Below are 24,820 nucleotides of genomic sequence, written 5' to 3'. Positions count from 1 at the left end.
TAACTCCCTGAAGAGATGAATGTCAGCTTTCCTAAAATTAAGCTTTCTGATTTTACTCTTTGCCAATCAAATATTCCTTAAGAGTGTGAACTCTACCGTGACATAATCACTATAACCCCAGCAGTCCTCAATCCTGATGTCACCAAACAGTTCACCCACACTGGTGAGCAAAAGGTCACATATTGCATCCTCCCAGGTGGGGATGCCAGTTACCTGGATCAAGAAGTTATCCTTGATAGATTTCAAAAGTCTCCTGGACCTCTTACAGTGCATTGTGCTACATTTCCAGCAGATGTCAGGGTGGTTGAAGTCCCCCACCAGTACGACAGTTTGTGAATGCATTGCCTCCTGTTGCTGAAGAAAGAAAGCCTGAACAGGCTCTGCTTGATCAGGTCACCTGTAATAGACATTGGCTTCTGACTCTCTCATGGCCAGGCTTCATGAACAGATCTTTACACGCTATTCCTTCTTTGATTTAGAAGGCAACATCTTCTCCTTCCTTGCCTGTCCTTTCTGACTATCTTGTAACAACCAATAGCCACACTTCAATCATGGGAATCATCCCACCAGGTATCAATGATGGCAACATTATAGTTTTCCAGTAACACGGTGGCTTACAACTCTTCATGTTTCCCATGTTTTGGGTGTTGGTGTTGAGACACTTCAGCTGGGCAGCTGATCTTGTTACTTTCTTGGAGGATAACTCCTTGGTTCCTTAAAAAGAAAAAAAAATAAATAGATTTAGGGGCTTCCCATGGAGTGGAACACCTGCTAGACAAATACTAAATGAGCGAAATCACTTTGGATGGGAGGTTCAGAGAATACTCTTAAGCTTGATAAATCAGAACAGAAAGCCATAGATAAGACAGGAAGCAAATGGAAGAAGTGTGATGGCTTTGGACTGAGCAGGGGCTTGCAAGGAGGCATGTCACATCAGGTACTGATATGGGAAATGGATGTTCCCCCTGGCACACCATGCTGCGGGTTGTTGATGATCCTAAGGTTGCTGCAAAGCTGCTAATCTCTGACACACAGCCTCAAATGGGTAAGGAGTACCATGGAAACATGCAAAGATGTGCTTGAACAGCTGAGGCTGATGAAGGCTGAAGCTGTGTCAGCAGGAGAAATTCTGAGCCATTTGCATGTGCCCACCAGGAAAGGAAGAGCTGCAGTGGCCAGGTCCTGCTAGTGGTTCCAGCACAGGCAGGTAGGACAGTGAGGGAAAGGAGGGCAAGAAGAAATACCTGAGTCTATGTTTGCCATTGCCCACTGGTAGAAGAAAGGAATTTACTTTTAGGCTCAGTGTGTTAACTTTGAGAGGTGGTTGATGCTCAGGGTTTCTGACCATATGGATCTGGGCTTTTAGTTGGTGTGTCAAGGAGAAACACCCAGCAGCTGATTGTACAGGTTCCGGCCTCTTATTTCATTACAAAACAAAGTATACTTTCTCTGTGCCTGCGCTATTATAAAATTTGAATTCAAATAATATTTATTTCATATTTGTCACTTTCAAATGCAAACAGAAGAAACTGTATATTACTGATGGATCCATCTGCGTTTGTGCTGGTGACACTGATCTCCTTCTGACTTCCTTCCCATTTCACACGGGTCACAAATTCAGCTCCTGCTCACGTTGTCTCCTGTCTGCAGTTAATGATGTGCCTAGTTGGAAAAGTGTGGCGGGGTGGTCATTTAATTCATTTTGATCAAAGTCTGCACCTCATATCTTCAATCAGAGTGAAAGTGCTTGGCCGGGTGCAGTGTTCGGTAATCAGTAGGGATAATGTACAAGCAATCCATCAGTGCTTGTAGCTGTTCTGCAGGGGCCCTCTCAGGATCCCGAATTGCTTATCATAAGCAGAACTGATGCATTGCATTTTGTCCCTAACTTTTTTAAAAAATGGTGGAGACATTTCTGGAATTATTCCAATATAGCAGATTTGTAATTAGTTATGAGTCAAGGTCATGTTCTGTCGTTAGGTTTCTGATATCTTACTGTAACATAAAACAACTGCTATATTCTCCCTGCAGCCTTGGTTAGAGAAATATGTGCACCCACTCGTCCAAGGTTCTGCACACACTGGAACGCATTGGAGCTTGGCCACAGGGGCAATCATTGCTCAGCTCCCCACTTACAATGCTGTAGGTTTTTCATTGTAAACCCACCGAAGGGGAAAAAATGCAGAACTTTGCATCCTGAAATCCTCTGTAAGCAGAAGTTAAATGAAGAACTTCCTCTCCCTTCCCTGCCTGACAGAAATTTAGCATCCATAAGGACTCAAATAATGGCTTATTTTTAATATATATGTGGTAATTAGCTTCTGGGAGTTAAATGCTAGGAAGCAGAAGGTTGATCCAGTTCGGATAGCTCAGGATCTCCCATCTACAAACAGGTGTTGATAAGACATCATGGCTTCTCTCCATCATAAGGCAAAGATTTTCTGTGCTGCCCCATTCTGTAGCATGTGGAGTCCTCAACATAATTGCTTCATTTTACGTATTATGAATCTCAAACCATTAAATAATTCATCTGGTTATCTTATGCAGCATTTTCCTCCTTCTACGGGTAGTAGTCATAAATCATAACAATGTGCAAGAGAAAGAAAAAAAATAGAAAGGACAAAAAAGCATTGTAAAATGCTAGAGCATTCCAGGGATGGAAATGCCATCTTTTACCCAGACCTTTGTCCATCTTCTGTGCTGGGCTCATGCATGGGTCAATTTTAAGCAATGTAAATAGTCAAGCCCCACAGATCCACAGAATATGCCAAAAACATATCATGTGGATAACATTGTCTTGTCTTGTCCTTCATCCCTGGAGATATCCAGTCTCCTATAAATTTTGCAAAAGGATAGAAGGATACATTTCTGTGGGTTTCCCTTGTAAAATGGATCTAAGCTAAACTGTGAACAGCAAAACATAGCCACCAAGTGGCTTTTTGGGGACTACATTTTTACAGGGCTGGAAATTTGTGCTTGAATTCATAAATGCACTCTAGATTTGAGTTTATTTGATATGTGCTAGCAATTAAGATAAGAAATACTGATGTTTCAAGCCAGTGTTCAACTGTGTTTCTGGAAGGTTTATTTATTTACAATTTCAGTTATGAAATCTATATGCATGATGGTGGAGGTACATGCATGTATATGCATACAGTCACATGCACATAAAACACAGTCTCACAAAATAAAAGCACGTCTTCATCCATACAGGTAGAACTCCAATATTCTCTATAGAAGTAGGTGGTCGAAACGGCACTTGATAATGTAAAAGATAAAAACAGGTCTCAACAAATTATTTTGTCACCCTTCCCTGCAAATTTCAACATTGTGCAGGGGATTAATTAAAGCAGGCTTTGTGATTAAAATCCTTTGATCATTTTTTTAAATGAATAATGGTAGTTGGGGGAAGGATCTCATGACATACACCACTAATACTGCATTAGGGACAGCATGAAACATGAAATAGGAAGAGCATTCAAACAGACGCATTTAGTTTTCTAAAACTGTCACAAGAAGACAGATAGATCATTCTTTGCACGAACACCTCTGTTCTGCAATTCTGTGCTGCAGAATTCATCAGCACTGGCTAGAGAGATATCTTACTTAAAAGCTGCAATACACATCTCCTCAAAACATCGCTCTGTTCCATGTTCTCATTCCTAATCAGATGTATGCAGCCCTCTTCATTTTCCAGCAGCATCCTGGCTTCTCTGCTGGAAACAGTAACCATGTGAAATGACTTTTCTGGGAGATGAAGCTGGTGTGAGGCACTTTGGGTAGCCCTCCCAAGGATATACTTTTCTTCTGTCTTACCTGAAGTAGAGAAAGATTTGTTATCTGCATGCACTGCAGAGATGCCTGGTATAGGAAATCTAAGGGGTAGAAGACAGCTGTCTCTTCTGACAATCTGATGTGAAAACAAATGCATTAACCTAGAAATTCCACAGCTTTTGATATGTGTTCTTGTAATTCTTCACTATCTGGAATAGAAGAGATACATATTCCTTCTCTTGCATCAAACTCTGTTAAAAACTTAATAAATAAAATGTTTTTCTAGTGATTGAATACAATTTGTATGTGATAGTGTGATATTTGTGGGAAAATGAGATCTGAAAAAAATTACTGGCAATTTTTGAACTAAATAAAATGTATTGTAAAGTTTCCAGAGATGTTTGAAGATTTTTTCAGCTCATGACCCAAGAGAGAAACATACAAGTGCCTTCAGAGTCATTTTTCTTTTCCTTAGTTCTGCTTACATAGCCTTCTTACTGCAGGAAGCAGGTAGTAGTAGACAGGGTGCTGTATGTTTCAGATAACTCTGCCATTATCTTACTTATTGTGCCATCCAGAAGTGTTGGATAAGATGGGGTTGGAGATATCCAAACTTAATGCAGACCTTTTTTTTTTAAAGAAAAAAAGAACCACAAACCATACAAAAACCGGTGTTTGTTTCCTGATGACTCATCTAAAAGCTCAGGGAGAATGTGAGGAATTGACTGATACAAACTGAGGAGATAAAGAACTAAACTAAATGTGAATAAGGGTGTTTTATCTGATTGTCAAGAACATGCATCCAAAGCAACACAGCGTAATCCATTTTGTAAGTAAATCCATAAAACTACTGATCAAAGAGGATGCCCTAGTGGTAAAAGGATAAATAGCTGCATAATGACAGCTCTTACCTGAGAGACAACATTTTTGCAAACATAAAGCTCTGTAAAGCAACCACACACCAGAGCTGTATCTTAAATGATAAAAATAAAATAAAGTAAAATAAAAAAATGTATCTAAATGGGGGGGAAAAAAAAAATCCAGAACAAATGTGTCTTTGGTGGCCTCTATCCCTATGAATAATTGTTTTTTGTTCAGTGCATAAAGGATTGAGTTTACCTTTATCCTTCCCCTATACAGCAGGTTGTTTTTCTGATCACATCTCTCTGCTGTCACAACCTGCTAACCATTTTCTCAGCCACACAACGTCTGTCAGGGAGCTGGAATGAATGCAAGCTAGCACGTAACTAGTTACTCCCTATTTTATCTGCATTTATTGTTACATGCTCTTTCTTCTCCATGAAATAGACAGGAATTTTTGAAACAAGATGACTTTATGGGAACTTTCTTATTTTAGGAACAAATGATTTTTATACCAAGAATTCACAACAAGGCTCAAATGTCTTGATGTATCAAGATATTCCTTTCTGTTGATGTTTAAATCTGTTTTAAATTTGTTCTAGTAAAACATTCAAAGCTCTCTAACTGCTTTCTAACAATGGGATGAGTACTGTAGAATAGCAATGGTCTAAGAATAACATCAGGTTATACTTGAGAAGGAGAAATTGGATATGACCTCATTCTTGGGCTTTCACAGTGCCCTAATGCCATTCACCAAACCTTTTCTGTGGCCATCTTTTGCCAATACTTCACTGTAATAGCATTCACTTTGGTTACAGATTCCAGCACCATGGCAGTTCCTATTTCGGAGAATCATAGAATGGCCTGGGTTGAAAAGGATCACAATGATCATCTAATTTAAATCCCCCTTCTGTGTGCAGTGTCACCAACCACTATTTCCACTTACACAAAGTAGCCTTTCTCTAATGTGCTGCTCCTACTAATTCACCTGGGAACATTTCTGCCTGCAGTGCCCACATCCCACTATGGGGCTGTTCTAGCTGCTACAGAATGCTCAAAGAGCCTTCCAATACACAGGGCATACTCCTGGGTACACCTCACATTTAGCCCCTGCAGTCACATATCACACTTCCTTCACTTCCTGCTGCAGATCCTGCTTTGATGGAGGCCACCTGAGATCTGGAAGCAAATGTTGGCATCAGTCAGACTACTTGATGGTAAAATATAGTATAATCCACTCTTAGAGCAAACTGCCTTTGAAAGGCAGCCTTCTCATTCTCCTTGTCCTTTTGATTCTTCTAGGATAGATCACATCCAGTTAAAAATGAATCCCCATGGGAAAGGAGTTTGGTTTCCAACCAGCTCCATCTGTACCTCTGCTATCTCTACAGTCAAACTTTGGCATGTTCTTTTTGTGAGTAAGTGGCCACTCAGTTCACAGTAAATGGATTTCTACTCCTTGATTAGATAACCAACACTAAACACGGGAAAAAGGGAAGGAAAAGCTCTGTAAAGAGCAGCCTCAAAGAGATATGCAAAAATATGCAAATTTTTCATCACCTCTCTAGTTTTAAATTAGTAAGATTCCCTCTTATTAAAGGAAAGAGAAAAGTAAGATCTACCTTTTCACATTTTATCTTTCTCTGTTTGATTTACTGATGCTTTTGTTAAACTTCTTCTTGTACACTATGAAGAAACTGTGGTCTGGGATATGTGACAATGTTGAACAAATAAACCTGGAATACAGACACAATAATTTCTTCATGAATAAAAACTCCTCCACAGATTTATTTCAACTAACAACAAGTACGCAAATATTTGCAGAAAAATAAAGAAATAAGAAGCATTATGTAAGGGGTGAGTTTAATATAGTGTCTTTTTCTGTAAATATGAAGGTATGAATGTTTGAAATAATAGAGATAAATATTTTTACTCCCTGTTTGGAAGACTAACACAAAAGGACAGAGTCCTTCTACTTCTACCTGTGCAAATCATCTTTGAAACAGCAGGTCTAGCCTACTTTCCTAAAAGAAAATTTGAATGGTATCTCTGCTTTAGGGGAAAAAAAAAAAAAGTTGTTGCTAGGCTACTATGAGTATTTTCAAAACCTTTTAGTGCTCCTTTCTGAGTGGGGGAAGACCAAGTAAATCATCATTATTTATGGGGGTTGCTCCAAATGTAATGCCTCCTGTTCTATTATTGTCGGCACATGATGTCAGAAGCAGATGCTAGTGGTATGGCAGTAGAGGCTGAACTACCCTGCCAGTATTCCATTACATTCTGCTGTGTGTCAGATGGCAGCAGAGAGGCAGTCTGACTGAATGGTGTCTGACACGGTCATGTATATGAAGAAAAAGTGTGTCAATGAATTCCTCTATGTGACAAAAAATGGCATCCACTGACGTCCATCAACACTTGCTGAACATGTATGGAGACCAAACTGTGGATGTGAATGCAGTGTGCTGGTGGGTGGTACATTTCAGCAACAGCAACAGGAGCAGTAGTTCTCCACTGGTACAGATTTTTATGAGTATTGAATTCAGGCTTTTGTTCATCCCTGGCAAAAATGAACAGTTAATGCTGTTGTAGCTTAGAATTTTCTCCATCAAAATTTCTGCTCTTTATCTGTTGTAGTTTTCATAGAAAGAAGCAGGAAGCATCACTTTTGAAACAGCCTGCATGTTATTAACTGTTGTGTTTCCTTACAAAGAATGCGGAAAACATTGAGGATATAAAACGTCTTAAATTTTGCATTTACTGAAAGAGAGCCCAGTTGACAGGTCTTATGAGACCTTTTTTTAGTTAATTGACTGTTGGCAGTTCTAGTCGCCTGTGTAAAGATTTCCCATCCCAGCAGACAGGATCCAGTATCCAGTACAGCACATCAATATCAGATGATGTCATTTGTTTCCCACCTTTCTCCTTGAAAAAATATATGACAACTTCAAGAAGCATTTTAGACAATTAAACATTCCTAAATCAATTTTTAAAACACTGTTTGCTGGCTTTTTGTTTTCTCACTTTTGTTCTCTTTCAAAAACCTGAAAACGAATTCCCCTGCAGGTGCTTTCCTATTCCATTTCACAACCTTTGTTTGTTCTCCCCCAGGTTTTGAGTGGAGCCAAAACTGACATGTTTTATTTTGTTAAATAGGAACAAAAATATCAACTTAAGTACTACCTCATTCTGTCATGATAAAACTTGACTATTTCTGTACCAGCATTATCCACAGTCATTAATACAGCATGGGGAATAACAGTTTTTCATTTGCAGCCATACTGAGACAAGGGGAAACCAAAATGGTTCTTTTCTGTGGAAACGGAATAGGAATAAGCAACTACCTCCAAAACAAGTTATTGAAAAGATGCTTTGTGACCTTAGTAACTCCAGATCGGGTCACATTTGCTTGTTGTTATCATAACTGAAAAGATTAACATTTAAAGATATTTTTATATAGTTTTTTTCTTCAGGAAATTTGAAATTTATTTTTTATAGCAAATCAGCAAAAGGTACATTCTAATACTTGTTCTTGCTTTTTGTGATAGTGGATCTGTGTCCTATTCATGCTTATACCTTCATGAATCTAGAACAGCTGCAGTGAAATCAGGGTCTGTATCCCAAACACATTGGGATGCTGCATTGGTTATAACGATTCTGTTGGTAAGCAGAGGAGTCAAATTAAGTGAACGTGAATTGAGCCTAGGAACTGCTTGAAAACTGTCCTTTAGCACCAGTCAGTTTCAGAGGAGGAGCTCAAATGGGAGAGGAAGGTGGGACAGAGTTGTGCAGTGGCTTAAATACAGACACACAAAAGTGATATACGTGGGAGGTCACTAAAGGGGGAATCCAGTGTGAGTGCCTTTGCAGTAAGTTAGCACCTGCATCTTAATCCTTAACTAAAAGAAGGTGGGGGGGGATCTCCCTCCAGAAGTCTCCAGATATGGGTTCATTTCTTAATTTAGCATACAGGGAATCAGAGGACTATTTTCCTAAGTTCTTAAAACAGTAGGAACAGGTTAAAACTCAAAAGTTATGGATAATTGATCCCAAAATATTACCATACCTCCCTAGTTTCCCCTGTCAAGTTTTCTGACATTCAGCAGCCTTATAGGGACATATAACATATTGATATTCATAAATCTCTCTTGTATGAAATAGGTTGATCAGATAATTTTTCTTGTTGGAAAATGATCATTTTAGTAAATCAAAATTACTTGAGGGAGTATTAATACGATGGTTTCCTGGCTGCTGGCCTGGAAGCCCTGCCAATGTGTAGTCAGATAGCAGTCTTTCTGTGAAGAATGTTCCATTCTTAAGCTTTTCACCCACAGTTAAAACAATTCTTTTCCTGCTGTGAAAGTTTTAGTGGGAATCCATCTTTTACTTTTTGGCCAACTTTGTCTGTGTGTTGTTATTAATATTTATGCTGATTACAACATATCAGTCAAGTGGCCTTGTGCAGTGAACATTAGATTTTTATATTACTTCGACCTTCTCTAGACTGCATGAATATTTTTACTCTTGATCTCCCAATCATTTAAAAGAACAGAACAGAGATAATTTAGAATAGTTAAGGAGCTCAAGTGAGGATTTTACAACATTGCCCCTTTCCTATTGATTAGTTCTGTTTCATCCCAGTAATATCCTTAGTGCAGCTAGGCAACGTACAGAACTTGTTCTTTCCTTTCAAGAGGAATGTTGAAACAATAAAAGATAAGTCATACTGGACATATTGATTTGAGATAACCTTGATGTACACAATCTTTTGAGATTCAAACATTTATCTGGGGGGAGAGGGGAAAAAAACATTTCATTTGCTACATTGGGCCTTATTGAGAGAAAATGATCTTAGGCATCTAAAAATTCTCTGCATAGTGGCAGGCTTTTAAAAGCAATGAGATAACTGCAGAACATTTCCATATTAATCAATAAAACGAAAGGCAAAAATCAATTTTGTCTTTCCAAGCCTGTGTGACACTTTCCTAAAAGCCATAGCATTGGGATGGATACCTGCCAGCAGGGCTGGCCATAAGTTGAATATTTATGGCAAGGAAAAGCATTAAGTCAGCTCAGTGACAAAGTAGCAGGGAAGATATTATTCATGGGATGTCTATTCAAAAATCTGGCATTGGTACCTGCAAAATGTTATTTGAGATCTTAATGACTATTGTGGTTTCCTACATAAAACAAGAGAAAAAAAAAAAAATCTTTTGTTCAGAAGAAAAAAAGGCTGAGTTTACCAATAGAACTGAGAAACATCCAGATGTTCTCTGGGAGCTGCAAGAACCCTAAGGAATCTGTCACATAGTCTTGGGATTAGCAAAGAATAAAGAAATTAATAAAATGTGACTCTAGTTTCATATTCTGCTTCCTTATTCCTGTACTGGAACAGAACCTCAACACCAAGTCAACATCCCCTTGTCACACACTGTTTGACAATCTTTTTCAGATAGTAGAAAGTTAGATTAAAAATTGGATGTTTTTTGAATGCTTGCATTTATAATTTCTGTGACGCTGTATCCAGGTGCTATTTCAGTGCATATTTAGGAAATAAGCATGAAGCTCTTTGGGGATTTTCATTTTGACCACCATTCAGAATATAGTAGAATGATCTAGTGCCAATCAAAAAGCTGCTTTTTGAGTGATAATAGTCATCTCAGAATCCATTGTTGCCTAAAATACATTAGAACTTACTGATTTTCCTTATAAAATGACATCACTTGTTATCATTTTACTCTTCAGTCACATAGAACCATGAGATCCTTCTTGGATTTTCTGCAACAGTTTTCATCGTTCCCAGCCTGACTAGTAAAAACTAGTGCACTTTTTCACCTAACAATTTACTCCCATTTTCATATTACAGATCACTTACAAGTTGGTTAAAGCAACAAAATCTTAATCCTGTGAAGTCTGTTAAAAAGCCTTTGGAGCAAAATTTATGCCATTCTAAACTTTCTACCAGCAATTTAGGCTGTAATGTTAACTTCTAGATACCAAAAGTGAATGGAAGCCCAGCCATACAATCAAAGAAAAACTGTAGATCATGGAGGGATCTGAGGAGATGCTCAAGTGTTTAACTGTTCACATAGTGAACAGAAGCCTGTGCCTGTTGCGTCTTGTATCCTCACTCCACATCAATGTAAAGAAGGTTCCCCAACCTTCCAATTATCTACATTTTAGGCACTTAAGTCTGTGACAAGATCCTCTTTGAGCGTATGCTTTGTAGCCTGAGAAAATCCAGTTCATTTGGCCACTCTCTGTTTATCAGGTTTTCCAAATCTTTCACCATCTCAGGAGCCCTCCACATGTCTCCGAAGGGCTGGAAAACATTTGATTATTTTGATGCAGCATTCAAGATCTTCTACATTCCAGAGTAGAGATGATGGAACAGTAGTGAACAGACAATAAGAATGGCAAGTCTGTTACATTTAAGCGAACAACATATGACTCAAAAAATATCCTAACAAAGAGACAATGAAATAACTGTAAAAGAGTGCTGGTAGTCTTTCAGTGTTAGTAGTGGAATTGCTAAAAAGATCCTTGAGGCTCTACTGTCTGTGATCCTACCAATGTTACATGAACATTTATATTCAGGAGAGTTTTACTACTGAATGAAGACACTGAATAAGAGATTTTTGTCTATAATTTACTATCTTCAACCATTTGAGCACATCTCATCAAAGGAGAGTGAGAGCTTTTAAAAGTTCCCAAAACCGTTATCTTAAAAGAATTACACAGATGAGTACATATTAATACAATTAAAAGAACAGGCTATAGCAGGAAGCATGTGAACATGTATCAATGAGAGCTATTTTATTTTCTAACTACATTTTCTGTGGCTGACAATGGGACTATTGAAACATCTCTTGGCATAAGGAAGAAGCAATAAGACAAAGACTTTATAAATGTGCAGCATCTTATACATTGATTTATGTCAGACATTCAGACAGAACTCTCAGAAACATTTGGCAGTAACATTTGCTTGAAGTCTGGTTCCGAACATCTTGAATTCAGCTCCCATAGGGTAGCAGAATCATAAAAGTAGACGAGGATTATCATTTTGCCTGGTCTTTGCTCCTTTCTTTCTGCACATGTGAAAAAAATAAGACACCATCTAGCAACAGTATATTTAATTATTTAGAATTGCTCGAAGTTATAGAAAGACAAAGAAGAAAAATGATTTTAGTATGGTTATTTTTTTCAATACATAGAGGAAACATCTGTTATTCAAAATGCTCAAAAAACTTAGTGAACCTACAGTTCAACCTACGAAATTCATTTTGTTGCTATCAGCAACAATAAGATGACAACTGCCTGTCAATATTTTTTTTCATACATATATTGTACATGATATGAAAGTGATTTTTTGAGCTGTTATAAATAAAAGACAACGTTAGAGAACAACCTTGTGGAAGTGATAAGAAGTTCTCTACTATTATTGGGTAAGGGAAAAGTTAGCTCATTTGTAACATTGGCAATACTTTTTTCTTCCTCATGAGTTCAGTAAGTGGTCTTGCTGTGAATCAAAATGTCCATGTAGCTGGTAAGAAATATCAAAGAACATGATATTAAGCCTGCAACTTTTCATAACTGAAAGTAAACACTGATAATAATTACTCAGGTCTGATCAGCTAAACATATTATTTTTTCAGTTTTAAGTAATTAAATACAGATCATTTACATCAAAATTTATTTACATCAGTAAATAATTTAATTTTGGCAGGTGGAAATCCAAATAGAAAACACAGATCCCCCTTATGTCAGTGAAGCATGAGTTTTAAGAAAAGTAACTCCCACCTCCTAAAAAATAAAAATAAAATCAGGAAAACTTCAGAGGAAGACTGAGGATTTTAATGCTATTACGTTAATACATGTGTGGAGCTTAATGACAGTTACCGGGGGAAATCTGTCAATTAAGTCTCATCAGAATAGAATAGTATAGTGTTTTCATATGAATAATAAAGTGAAAAAGGGTAAGGTAGACTCTAAGAAAAACACCAGTATTGGCATCACTGCTGCATTTTATGCTGGTTTTCTGAGAAAAGAGTTCTTAGCACCTCATTAAATGTGAGGTGGAGTTTTACCTTCCTCTTCTTGAAATTTCTTTAGTAAATCATAATCTAGCTGTAAAAGTTTTGGCAGAGAATTACACAGATGTCTTTCTGCTGTTATTATATTTCCAAGAAGTCAGTGTGTACCTACAATTCACTTCTCAATTTTTCTTTTTTTATTTTGTTTCATTAATTTACCATCCAATGCTCCAACATTTTTGTGGGCATTATTTACATTTAGTGTCACACTGGAAAATTCAGTGAGTTTTAGCTACATGATGCAGTAAATACAACCCAAACTCCTCCCTCTCTCTATCCTTGGTCAGAATGCTGGTAAAGTACTGAATGAGCAGTGCTTAGCAGTCCGACTTATTTACAGTTATATCCTTTTCCAAAACTGCCACTGCCACGCCTAAGTTCATGGTAAGCCACAATAAGGTGCTCAGTCTGTTTTCAACTCATCTCTTGCAGTCCACTGACTTGTGCATAGACAAACTCTTTGAAGCATCCCAAATAAAATTACTCTTTACTTTTGTTCACAAAGAACTATATGAACAAGAACTTCACAATCCTTCATAAATGTTAGATCAAATATACCAAAAAATAGAAACCTCCAGAAAAGAAATTTCAGTAGAGGTTTTTCTCCCGTTTTCCCTTGAAACAAAATATAACCTAAGATTTCACAATGGACATGAAATTCAGTAATTTGACACTATTGTTTTTAAAGCATTCATCTACAGCTGCTTCTCTGGATTCCTCTGAGGAAAGCTCAGCCACTGGTGAGATCTCACTGATAATATAAAAGTAGGACAACAGTGCGTGAAAGGAAAAAATGATAGCATAGCCAAAGCATTCAGACCAAAAGAAACCCTGTGAGATTTCTCACAAATCCATGTGTTCTCTTCTCCTTTTGTTTCAATTTGCAACAGGTTTCCCAAGGAGGTTGTGGATGCCATTCCCGGAGGCATTCAAGGCCAGGCTAGATCTGGGCAGCCTGGTCTGGTGGTTGGCGACCCTACACACAGCAGGGGAAGTGAAACTGAATTATCACTGTGGTCCTTTTCAACCCAGACCATTCTCTGATTCTATGATTCCATGATTCTATAATTCTATAAAATGCAACATAAACAGCAAAATAACACTTTTGGTATCTAAAAATGGTCAAAAAGACACTGTCTTGACACAGTTCATAGGAAGCAGAGGCAGATTCCTGTGTATTTATTTTTTACCTATTGTTTTGCCCAAACATGTTCCAGGTTCACTAAAGCTCATCAAATGTGGCCTTCTGCATATTTAAGTTAGACAATGAAAGACAGCATAGTGATCAGCTGTGTCTTGTTCTTCTCATTAAAACAGCACTTATAAACTACTTTTAAAAATATAAAAAGTAAAAATAAAATCTGAAAAGTAATAGGAAAATCTCTGCCAAATCTCATATATTGCTGAGAATGAAGCAGTGTACTTCTAAGCCTCATTGTCAGAAACCTATGTTATTTCTTTGGAGAGATTATGAAAGCATTTAAGGCTACTGTGCCTGTGAAAAAAGAAAAGAAAAGAAAAGAAAAGAAAAGAAAAGAAAAGAAAAGAAAAGAAAAGAAAAGAAAAGAAAAGAAAAGAAAAGAAAAGAAAAGAAAAGAAAAGAAAAGAAAAGAAAAGAAAAGAAAAGAAAAGAAAAGAAAAGAAAAGAAAAGAAAAGAAAAGAAAAGAAAAGAAAAGAGCATTTTTTATTTATTACACAAACATTAATTAAACTCTCATTAACATCTGAGCTGACTGAGAAATTATTAAACCCACACCTACGAGTCCTGTGAACCAAATTATGCTTTATTTGAGTTCAATGGTCTGTTCTTGACAAGAGTCTAAAACTGAGACACATAGATTTTCCTAACTTCATTTTGAAAGCTTTCTGTCTTCTCCTATAATAATACAACAATTTTAGGAGGAAAACAGAGGCTAGGGATAAAGCACTGCATATATATTTTTGCGTGATTATAGATTTGAAGAGCTACAAACTGTGAAGAATTATTACACCATTTTGACTGATTTCTTATAACTCTCAGATGATTAAATTTTATTTGATTTTCATTAATTCAATCTAACAGGTTTTATTTAATTAAATTGCATAGAATATGTCGTGCATTTATATTGTATGTATTCATACAGAATTATACAAGTGAATAAAAAGTTCTAGGAACAGAGCTAGAGTTGTGGCTAGCAAATAAGAAAAAATCCAGTGAGTTGAGGGAATATTTTCCAAGTGAGAAATTCACCTAAAGAAAACACACTTTTTTTCCTAGATATCAATGTTAAGAAAATTCAGCCTGAATCTTGGTTTGAGAGCTAGCTCAAAAATTCAGTAGAAAGAGGCTACTGCAGTAGTGAATATGTCTCCAAGAGGCTCACCCACTCTCAGTAATATGATTTTCTCACTCCTGAAAGCTTCTTTCAGTCTGGGTCTGTCAGATATCACCCAGATAGGTTTGACTTAATATTAGAAATGACAGTGGTTAGTGAAAAGGTAGTAGAAAGAATTCGGTCAGACAAAGACTGAGACAATCATTTTGCAGTTCACAGAAATGTCACTTACTCATCTTCTCTTGCTTGGCTGAGCTGGTACTCCTCTCAGAAGGAGACAGGAGTAACTCATCAGTCCAGCCACCACTAAATCATCCGTGGCCCCACACACCTTACTGAAAACAAAAACATCACTTTTCAGTTTGTACAAGAGCTTACCTGAATTTTGCCATTGCCCATGTGATAGGGCTTCCAGACTGAGTTGGACCCTAAAACGAGCCTTCAAATAGCATAGCCACTTGAATCAGCCTCAAAAATAATGTAAGATAAACCTGTTTTACTTTAGCCCTTGAAACCTTCTTTTCTATTTTACATGTGGATATAGCCCATGTGATTTAAACATATACTTGACTCTACCATTAACTTGAACCCAAGCTCTTGAAGCCACCATCAGTTCTGTAACCAGAATATAACAAGGAAGTTCAACACAGCAAAAGGCTCATAGAGATCTCTGACAGCCAGGAATTAACCACATTCCTCAGCCTCTACCCACTTCCCCTGCAAAGACTGAGGCTGCTATTGTAATGCAAAAGCTGAGGTTATGAACCGAAGCTAATGTAATGGCAGATGTTTTATTTTGTTTTGTTTTGTTTTTTCTAAATATACCAATTGTCTAAACAAAGAATAGATCTTATTTTATATTTTTTAGTACTATTCATTTTGAAGTTGATAGCACTTTGCTTAAGGTAAGACTGTTTTGACAACTGAAGATGTGATTCTTGTTCAGTCAAGGATGATGCATTTTTTTGTCACATAGGTGAGATTCCTTTTCAAGATTTAATTCAGAACTAGCAATCCTTATTATCAGAAGAAACAGTAAGTGAACTAATGCTACCACTTGTAGGTAGCATTAGTTATGAAGGACCTCCTGCTCTGTTCTCAAACCAACAGTTACCTATTTACTGACCTCTATTTCAACAAAGTCCCTTATCTCAAACATGTACTTGAGCTCAACACCAGACTTGTTCAGATTGTTAGTTTCCAAATTAAACTATGTTGGATTAAGGAAGTAGGTGTCCCAAAATTAAGCTGTGAACTACTTCTATAATGAATAAATAAACACTAATTCTTCTATGCATAAACTCTAATCTCAAACCTAAGACCAAACAAAGCCCAAGCCTCCAGAAGGCAGACACCACTTTTGCCAGAACAATGCTAGTAGCTGTGGCAGCAGGGATTTAGGCCGATCTCATTACTTGTAAATTTTAGAGGTATAAATGTTTTATACATTACATTATAAATTTGTGGGAAACAAAATCCTTTACATTACACCATACTTCCATGTGTGGAAAAATTAAATGCATGCATGAGCAGGTATATATATATGTGTGCCTATAAATGTATATATCCTTGCATGTACATAAACTATTTTGGTTCCTCTGTCAGTGTTAGGTGCTGTTTTCATTGAGCATCCCCTTGAAAAGGGTTTAAACTAAAGCATTTTAAAATAACAGACTGTCAAAATAACACCTCCATTTGAAACTAAATTGCTATCATCTCACCATTTCTCACAGTTAGTGACAAGTGTAATACACCCCACTCCAAACAAGAGGCATTCCCCTCTTACTAGCCTAAAAGCACTGTGACATATTAGACATGAAATTACAGAAGTGCTCAGGTAAAAAATGCTAATTTTAATTTCAGTGGGATATTTAGACACTCACTGATTGCATATAAACTGTTAACATACTATACACCTCAGGTCAGGCTGTGCATAGATGTTTGCTTCTCAGCTACTCGTGTGAGACACCAGCCCCTTCTTTCCCACATCCACAGATTCATGCTTCTGTGTGAAGGAAGGAGACAGCCATGCAGGCAAGAAAGGAGTCCCAGGACTCTCTAAACAAGTGCAGGGATAGCACTGCCATCAGGGCAGTGAGGTGCTCCATACCTCTTGGCATAGCTTTGCAGGACTGGTACTTACTGCAGCAAAGAAGAGAGGCCTGTTTTAGGAAGAAGACTAGATAGTACATTTTGAAGCCTAAGTTTGAGGGATAAGGAAGAGAGTACGTGAAGATTTTTGTTTATTTTGTTAATATTGCTTGTGGGTTTAAATGTACATAGATTCTGAAAGTCTTAGATGCTTACATATTAGAGGGAAAAATGTAATGTTCAAAAGCATAGTATAAATGCAGTATATCAGATGACAGAAAGTGTGATAAATCTGTATCTGTGAATCAATGGACATGAGATGTGGCAAATTGTTTTTTATTGTTAATTTCATTTCAGTTGCTTTGTTTTTATTTATTAGTGAGCTCTTCCAACTAACACTGTTTTTGAGAGGGTCTCAAAAGCAAATTAAGTAAACAATTCTCTTTAAATTCAAAAACAACAAATATATTTTCCTGTATAGCATTTCAACTACGGTTTGAAATGTAGCAGGGTGAACATGGTTTATACCTATATACTATGGCAGAAATCCAATGTTCATCTGCTGTACGTATTGAGAGAAAATGAGATCATTAAGGTCGGAAAGAACAGCTGCTTTAATTATAACACCCTGATATATCATATCAAAGTATTCATCATCTCACACGGCCCCTAAGAGCATATGCCAGGGATTCATTTCTATCATCCTGATTCTTCTTGGGACAGAGAACACATAAGTGCACTCCAGAGCACTGGTTGCTTCAAGTGCTTTGAGGCTGTGTAAAATAATTGCACCCCAAGCTCGATAATGCTGCAGCAACTATTATTAATCTAACTTCTACAGTCTCCATTCCTCTTTCTGAGGTGGTGGTAGTGGAAGGGGGAGATATTCCTGCTGACTGGGGAGCTGCACTGCAGGCAGTTTCCCCACTGTCACACATCCCCACACCGCTGCCCAGAGCGTTCGGTCTGTCTGAGGCACCTGAAGGTACCTCTTCTTTAAGGGAATGGCTGCTTTGTGTTTTAACAGATGCTATGCTTCTGGTAGCGGAGAGATTAGAGGGACCATTCAACATTGAATCAGTCATGGATCCTATTGATGTCAAGATTTCTGAAGCCATCATGAACATGCAAGAAAACAGCATGCAGGTGTCGGCAAAGGTACTGTGTGAGTTGCGCCTTCTCTGTTGCTCACTATCACAAGGAGGAGAAAAAAACTTATCCAGCACCTTTTTTCTGCCTAGGCCTTAAGAGAGATTGTCCAGACAATAGAAATTGCATTTGTTCATCCAACAGTTCTGCCTTTGAATCCTTTGTTCAGTTAAGCAAGCCAGAAGTTTTAAAAATGGAGCCACGGGGAGAAAGGTATCATTTAGCAAACTTCAAGTTAATAGTTGCAAGAACTTTGGGGAAAACAGACACTGCTAAAAATTAGAGGTAACTGTGAGTAATACTATGCAGAGTGCATTTTGTAACTTCTGCTTGTGTCTTATCTGCGACTCCCTGTATTAACATCCACACACATTTTGATCTGTTTAGGTCAGGCTGCAGCACAATGTGTTTGAGGTGAATAGAAAATGATCCATTTAACCTCCTTTAATATCCTCCCTAGGGACATATCATTACATTGGACAGCCTCTGATTAGCAGACCTTAGTTTGATGGAGTTTTGTCTGGATTCTGACATAAAGATAAACAGAGTTAATGATACCAGCATCCTCCTTTCCATTTTTAGTGTGTCTGTGTGCACAGATCACCACCACCTCTGAACCCTGCATTAATAAGGTCCTTTGAATTCAGCAGCAGGTGCTGTTGAGCCACCAGTCACTAATTAATACCTTTTCCTTAATATGCATCAGTGCACTGCAGTTCAAAAAACTGAAAGTCAACAGTTTGCCAGGTTTTCTGCGTTGAGAGTTTCCATCCACATGGATTTCCCAGGAGCCAGTTAGGTGCTGGTGAGATGGCTACCTGAGTTGGTGAGTTTCCATTGCTTGAAAGGAAGTTGCCATGGCTGGGAAAATTGTGGGGATAAAAGGCAGGAAGCTGAAGTTAACATTCTTCCTGCCAGTCCAAAATTAGATGATTTTACAGGCCCGGTTCTGTAGGAATATAAAGATTTCCTTCAAGATGCTATTACTTTCAACTTCCCTAAAGTTACTTGGATTTTAAAAGCAGTCTACATCCTGAGCAATGAGACTTTGTTCTGGCAGCAGTGATCAATGAGTTTATCAGCCAGACATTTGAGAAATCAAAGGCCAGCTTCAGAAAAGTCAGACCTTGCCTCAGAAAAGAAACAGAAAATATTTTCACTGAAAGCTGACCAAAGTCTCAGGTGTCTTTCCTTTTCATTTGCTCCAATCTCACAGCTTTTCTGTTAGTCAGGAAGCTGCATTCCCTGCCAGAATCCAATGACATCGCCTTGGCACAAGCTCATCTCACTACTCATTTGCAATAGAGAAGGCTGTCGTATCCCTCAGAAATATTTTATTTGCTATAGAAGTTAATAAATCACTGAAATTCCATTTTCACTCTAGAGTTTTTCTTCTAAGAGAAATCTTATCCAATAATTTTTCAAAACTATATCAGTGAAATTTATTTCACCGTATTTTCACTGATAACTGAAATGTCTTTTCTTGAGGAGCTTTTGTATTTTCTGTGTAGACCATTATTCTCCAGAAATGCATTTTATTTGTTTTCCTATGTTACATCCCTCTTTTTTCGTGCCCTAACACATGGAAGTGTTTTGTTATTAAAGTATGAGAGAGCAAACTCTTTGGGTTCAGTTCTGTGATCTTCTATGACTGTCGTGTCAAATCTATAGAGATTACATATGGGCAGACTTTGCACCATTCATCTATTGTCTTATTTTTCTCCCTTATACATACTGACCACTTAGATCTTCAGTAAAAATGACAGATACCTTGCCAGACGTAATGGGGTGCATGGAATGCAATTGCAGATCTAATGTAGGAGAAAAGCCACGCTTGTCAAATACTCTGAGAGTGCTCAGAAAGCTTCAGGCAGGGTGTTGAAATCATGCTATTTTCTCTTTCTTCAAGCAATTTTGTACCTTGCATTTGACTGTATCCACTGCAAATGTGGTGACTGGAAATCACAGCCTTTTTTCCACAATTCAGTCAGCGCATTTTTACAATGGGAAAATGACAATGCACTAATGTCATGCTTGCAACACCCACATACACACAGATTATTCTTCACCACTGACATGCAGCTTTTTCTATCTGAATATCTGGCTGATATCTGAAAAGAGGCTCTATCCTTTGTTCAGTAGCACTTAGGGCCATTTTGTGTTTTGTTTCTCTCTTCAAAGGAATGAGAAAACTTACAGCAAACAATGGCTTTTTCAAGGAACTCTCAGTAATCTCATCCCCTTTTCAGGCAGAAGACCCAGAGATCATTTAAACTAATATCCATCCCTTTACTTTTTCAAATAGCTCAGTAAACTGCTCTGTTCCAAAATTAATTCCCATTAAAACTATCAATTTGTCTTTGTGTTGCAAGATATATGTTTTATATTATTCCATCTGCAATTATATATTGAAATTTATTTGAGAAAAAGATGTTTGGTATAATACATTTACTATACATTCCCATGCATAGGGAGGCAAAATTCAGTGACCAACAGTGTATGCTTTTCAATATAATAATTGTGTTAGAATATGCACAGCCTATTCAGAACTATTTTTCTGAGAAACGGTCTTCATGGTTACAGCTATACTGATAAATAAAAGGGGAATAAGGAGCAGTGCCTGACCTTGAGGCCAGAGTGACGCAGACCAGTTCATTTCTATACTGCTGAGATCCACATTCTTTGAGGTTGTTTCATTCAGCAAAGAACAAGTAGGAGCAGTCCAAGAAAAAGCCAATGAACTAACCATTAATCAGTACAGACAGACAGAGCTTATTGCTGGAGTTCACATCTTGTCTTTCATTTCCTTAGGAGAGACAAATACACTGTCTTTCACTCTTGATGGGTGAACATCAATATTGAAACAAAACTGTAGAGGTGCCACAAGTACCTCTTCTATCTTTGTACTTCTGACCAAGGATTTACAGTTGCAGCCATATCCCAGTACCCATCACTGCATAAAATGGAGCATCTCTGCTCCTAGGTCACTGACTTTTCTTGTTTGTAAGCTGACTGTAGTTGATTCTTTCAGCACAGTTCACGTTAACAACATATTGGTATTATGCTAAGACCTTCCAATTCATCCTGAGGATGGAATCCTCTGTTTTCTTGATGTTTCTCTGCAGTCTGTATTCAGGGCTAACTGTTTAGAAAGTCTGACCACAAATCTCTAAGCTTCATATGCTGCTCACTTTATGTGGCTGTCATATCCCTGAACAGCAACCCCAAGAGGTCCTCATTTTGTCTCAGGGAAAGTCATATTTCTGACAGTTGCAATATTTGGAGATGCTTTTGGGAAGGTAGCAATGGTTTACAAAGTCAAACCCCAAGGTCTTCTGCAAGAGAAATATACATGCTCTGAATCAGACGTGAGTTTCCTTTTTCCAGATATATGCAAGAACTAAAGGTCATCAGAAACAAATTCCATTGCCTCATCTAACACTCGTAGCCATCCTCACAGAGTATTTTCTGCAAACCATCCTTGCAGAGTGAAAAAATTATCAATCTAGGCTGTCCGTATGTTTTAAATGTAGACTTGGCTATGTGGGTCTACTCAGACTTCAGTAGTCTCTGAGGGCAATATCTGGTAATAATCAGGTTGCAATGGATTGACCATACAAACATGAGAAAGAATTTCTTTACTGTGAGGCTTACAGAGCACTGACTGGAACAGGCTGTCCCAAGGTTGTGGTGCCTCCTTCTCTGGAGATATTTGGACCTGTCTAGATACCAACCTTTGCAACCTGCTCTAGGGAATCTGCTTTAGCAATGGACTGGTTTATCTCCAGAGGTCCCTTCCAATCCCTATGACTCTGTGATTCTGAGTGATCTTGTTTCTCCTGATAATGTTTGAGACATCTTTATTACCGAAATCTGTGTCATCAGGAGTGACACATATTTATGATTTGAAAACAAAAGTGATAAAATCAATTAATCTATATATTGTTACTCATGGTTCAGTTCATATTCAAAATATAGCATACATATGCTTAACTCTTATTTTCCCTCTCCCTGAGTATATTCAGGTTGATACCAAATATCTATGATCTTTCTCAATCCTGGCCAAAACAAACTTGCTTGAAGTTCTTCACAAACTTCTTGTAAGGCTGCCAGCACCTTTGTCTTTCTTACTTGCTTGAAGTAAAAGAGCAAATCCTACACTTCAGTAACATGAATATTTAGTATCTGACTTCTGCAGAGATTGCTTGTTCACGAGAAGTGGAAGAAAGCTCACAAAAGAGCAGAAAAGTGCTTCAATGCTTCAAAATGTAGAAAATTCTCACTTTAGTTGTATCAGCATAATTTTGTCTTCTTTGCTTCTCAAAACACAACATACACTGGACTATTTTCCACATTTTAAACCATCTGGTTTTATACATATATGTTTGGCTGCTCTAAGTGTTATTTGGATACCATGCCAAGATTTTTGCTCATCCATAAAGGCTATCCCCATAGATGAGTCTCCCATTAGTGCATCTTAAATCTACTTTTATCTAAGCTGATGGATGTGCCATTTTAACCCATAGATATATGTTCCTTTCTGGCAATTACTTCAGCTAAAAGGATGAATGAGCTCCATGACATAGCGGACGACTTATGTATTATTTATAAGAAGGAAATCTTCATAAAACTACTTGTCCAACTTTCTTCTTAAAATAGCCCTAGAGTTTCATATTAACAAAACCTCTTCATTTATCTGTGTTCTTTCCAGAGCCCTGTACTTTAAGAATATAATGGCACTTCAGGAAAAAAAAATCAATACTATTCTATCTGAAGATGAGAGAGTCAATGGAGCAAAGTTGTACAGGGACACTCAATAGGAAACACTGAGCACTAGTACGTCTAAATAACAGTATGACTCAAAGCTTCATAGATTCACAAATTCTTTCTGCTGGGATTCAAAACAGTGACTTCTCCTAGGAAAAATAACGTCCTTTTTTACAGTATCTGCTCACTCATCCTGAAGTAGATACCTCCATTTAGCCAGCTCAATAGAATTCTTCACTGGCTTTGCTGATTCGATCGCATGTCTTCATTCATATTCCTGACCACACAGGTTTTCTGCTCTTTGTGGCACCTTAGGATGCATCATAAGAGCTTCAGCTGCAGTTCAGAGGGGAATGGTCTCCCATGGGTCTTGTGTTAAGACAGTGTCAAAAGATATCAGATATCCTAGGATATCACAGATGATTGTAGATGCCAGTGTGAAAGCAATCAAAGGGAGCGTTTCATCTCCACTGCCTGAGACGGGTGTTTGGATGATTAGCTCAGATACAGACACCTACATACATACACCTAAATTTCGGTTTCCTAATTTCAAATGTAATTGCTTCTCTAAATTCAGATGAAGTGGACAGCACTGATTATATATGAAGTGCATTTTTTTTATAAGAGTGGATTTTTGCTGCTAGCTCACAGCATGTGTAATGGGACAACAGCAGATACTCCTATAAATTGTTCTGAACAGCTCTGTGAAGTACTTAATGTGCTTCTTCTTAGGGTGCATTTGTTAATTTCAGGTATCAGCTTTACATTTTCTGTCTTGTCAGTTAATACCTGGATGCAAATTAGAAAATGTGGTCTTTGCACTCAAAATTTAGTTACAGATCATTGCATCCTTACTGCATTTTTGCCAGGTCATTTAAAAACTAAATGATTTCTTCTTCCACGATCTAAAAATTGCTATCTAATTTCTACCTCTGCTATTGTCTGGCTGTAAATAATTTTATTCATACAAAACTACTAACTACAACCATGAAGTGAAGTACCACCATATCTGTGCTAGTTTTTCATGTATGTCACAAGATAAATTAAATTATGCAGACTCATAGCTACTCCACATGATCATACAGGTAGCCTAACACACTTTGTTAATATTAAGGAGAAGATTTAAGGCTAGGCTGGATGTGGCTCTGGGCAGCCTAGTACAGTAGTTGTCAACCCTGCACATAGCAGGGGGGGTTGAAACTAGATGATCACTGTGGTCCCTTTCAACCCAGGTCATTCTATAATTCTGTGATTCTATGATTCAGTGCCCACACTTTTCTTTCCTCTGAGAGTCAAGTTGCATAATTGCTATTTGTATCTGTAAGCAAACAGTCTGATTGTTGAACAAAGGGGACTTCACAGATATCTAAATAAACAGTTAAGATTTTCATTCATAACTTATCTATAGTCAGAAGAAATATGTAAAATTTTCCCAGCACATATATTTGTCATTTGGACAAAAAGTTTTTGTCTGGCATTAGGGTTTTATAAAAACTAGCTTACAGTAAATGATGATGTTTAATTCCTTTTTCTTCTGAATGATGGCAAAATGGTAAAAGTAGACAACTGTAACAGAAAGAAGCATTATTCCAGAAGTGAAGACAATGGCATTAAGGCAAACACTAAGATCCTGTTTCATTGGAGAACTTGAAAAAATGTTATTGCATGAATAGTCTACCTCCTTTCAGTTGACCAGCTTCTGTAAGAGTTCCTCTGGGATACATAATATTCACAGTCAAATGTGTCTTCTATCCACATTAGGATGCAAAAGA

The 24,820-nt window shown here is 37.6% G+C and overlaps 1 protein-coding gene and 1 non-coding gene across 5 annotated transcripts in view; one reads left to right on the top strand and one right to left on the bottom strand.

Moving 5' to 3' along the window:
- GPC6 (glypican 6) overlaps positions 1-24,820 on the top strand; it is a 720,043-nt gene that overhangs the window by 621,678 nt on the left and 73,545 nt on the right. For all 4 annotated transcript variants that reach the window (XM_015851542.3, XM_085536013.1, XM_085536015.1 and 1 more), the window contains one exon: positions 18,160-18,290. In XM_015851542.3, coding sequence (XP_015707028.2) covers positions 18,160-18,290 — 131 coding nt within the window. The remainder of the gene's footprint in view (positions 1-18,159; positions 18,291-24,820) is intronic.
- On the bottom strand, positions 744-802 carry LOC116652804 (U7 small nuclear RNA). The gene has a single exon (XR_004306023.1). It is a non-coding gene; the product is annotated as a U7 small nuclear RNA (small nuclear RNA).

Source organism: Coturnix japonica, chromosome 1 (assembly GCF_054131305.1).
Source record: "Coturnix japonica strain WE chromosome 1, WE-NBRP24, whole genome shotgun sequence".
Classification (NCBI taxonomy): Eukaryota; Metazoa; Chordata; class Aves; order Galliformes; family Phasianidae; genus Coturnix; species Coturnix japonica.
This window is presented reverse-complemented; position numbering and strand designations above follow the sequence as displayed.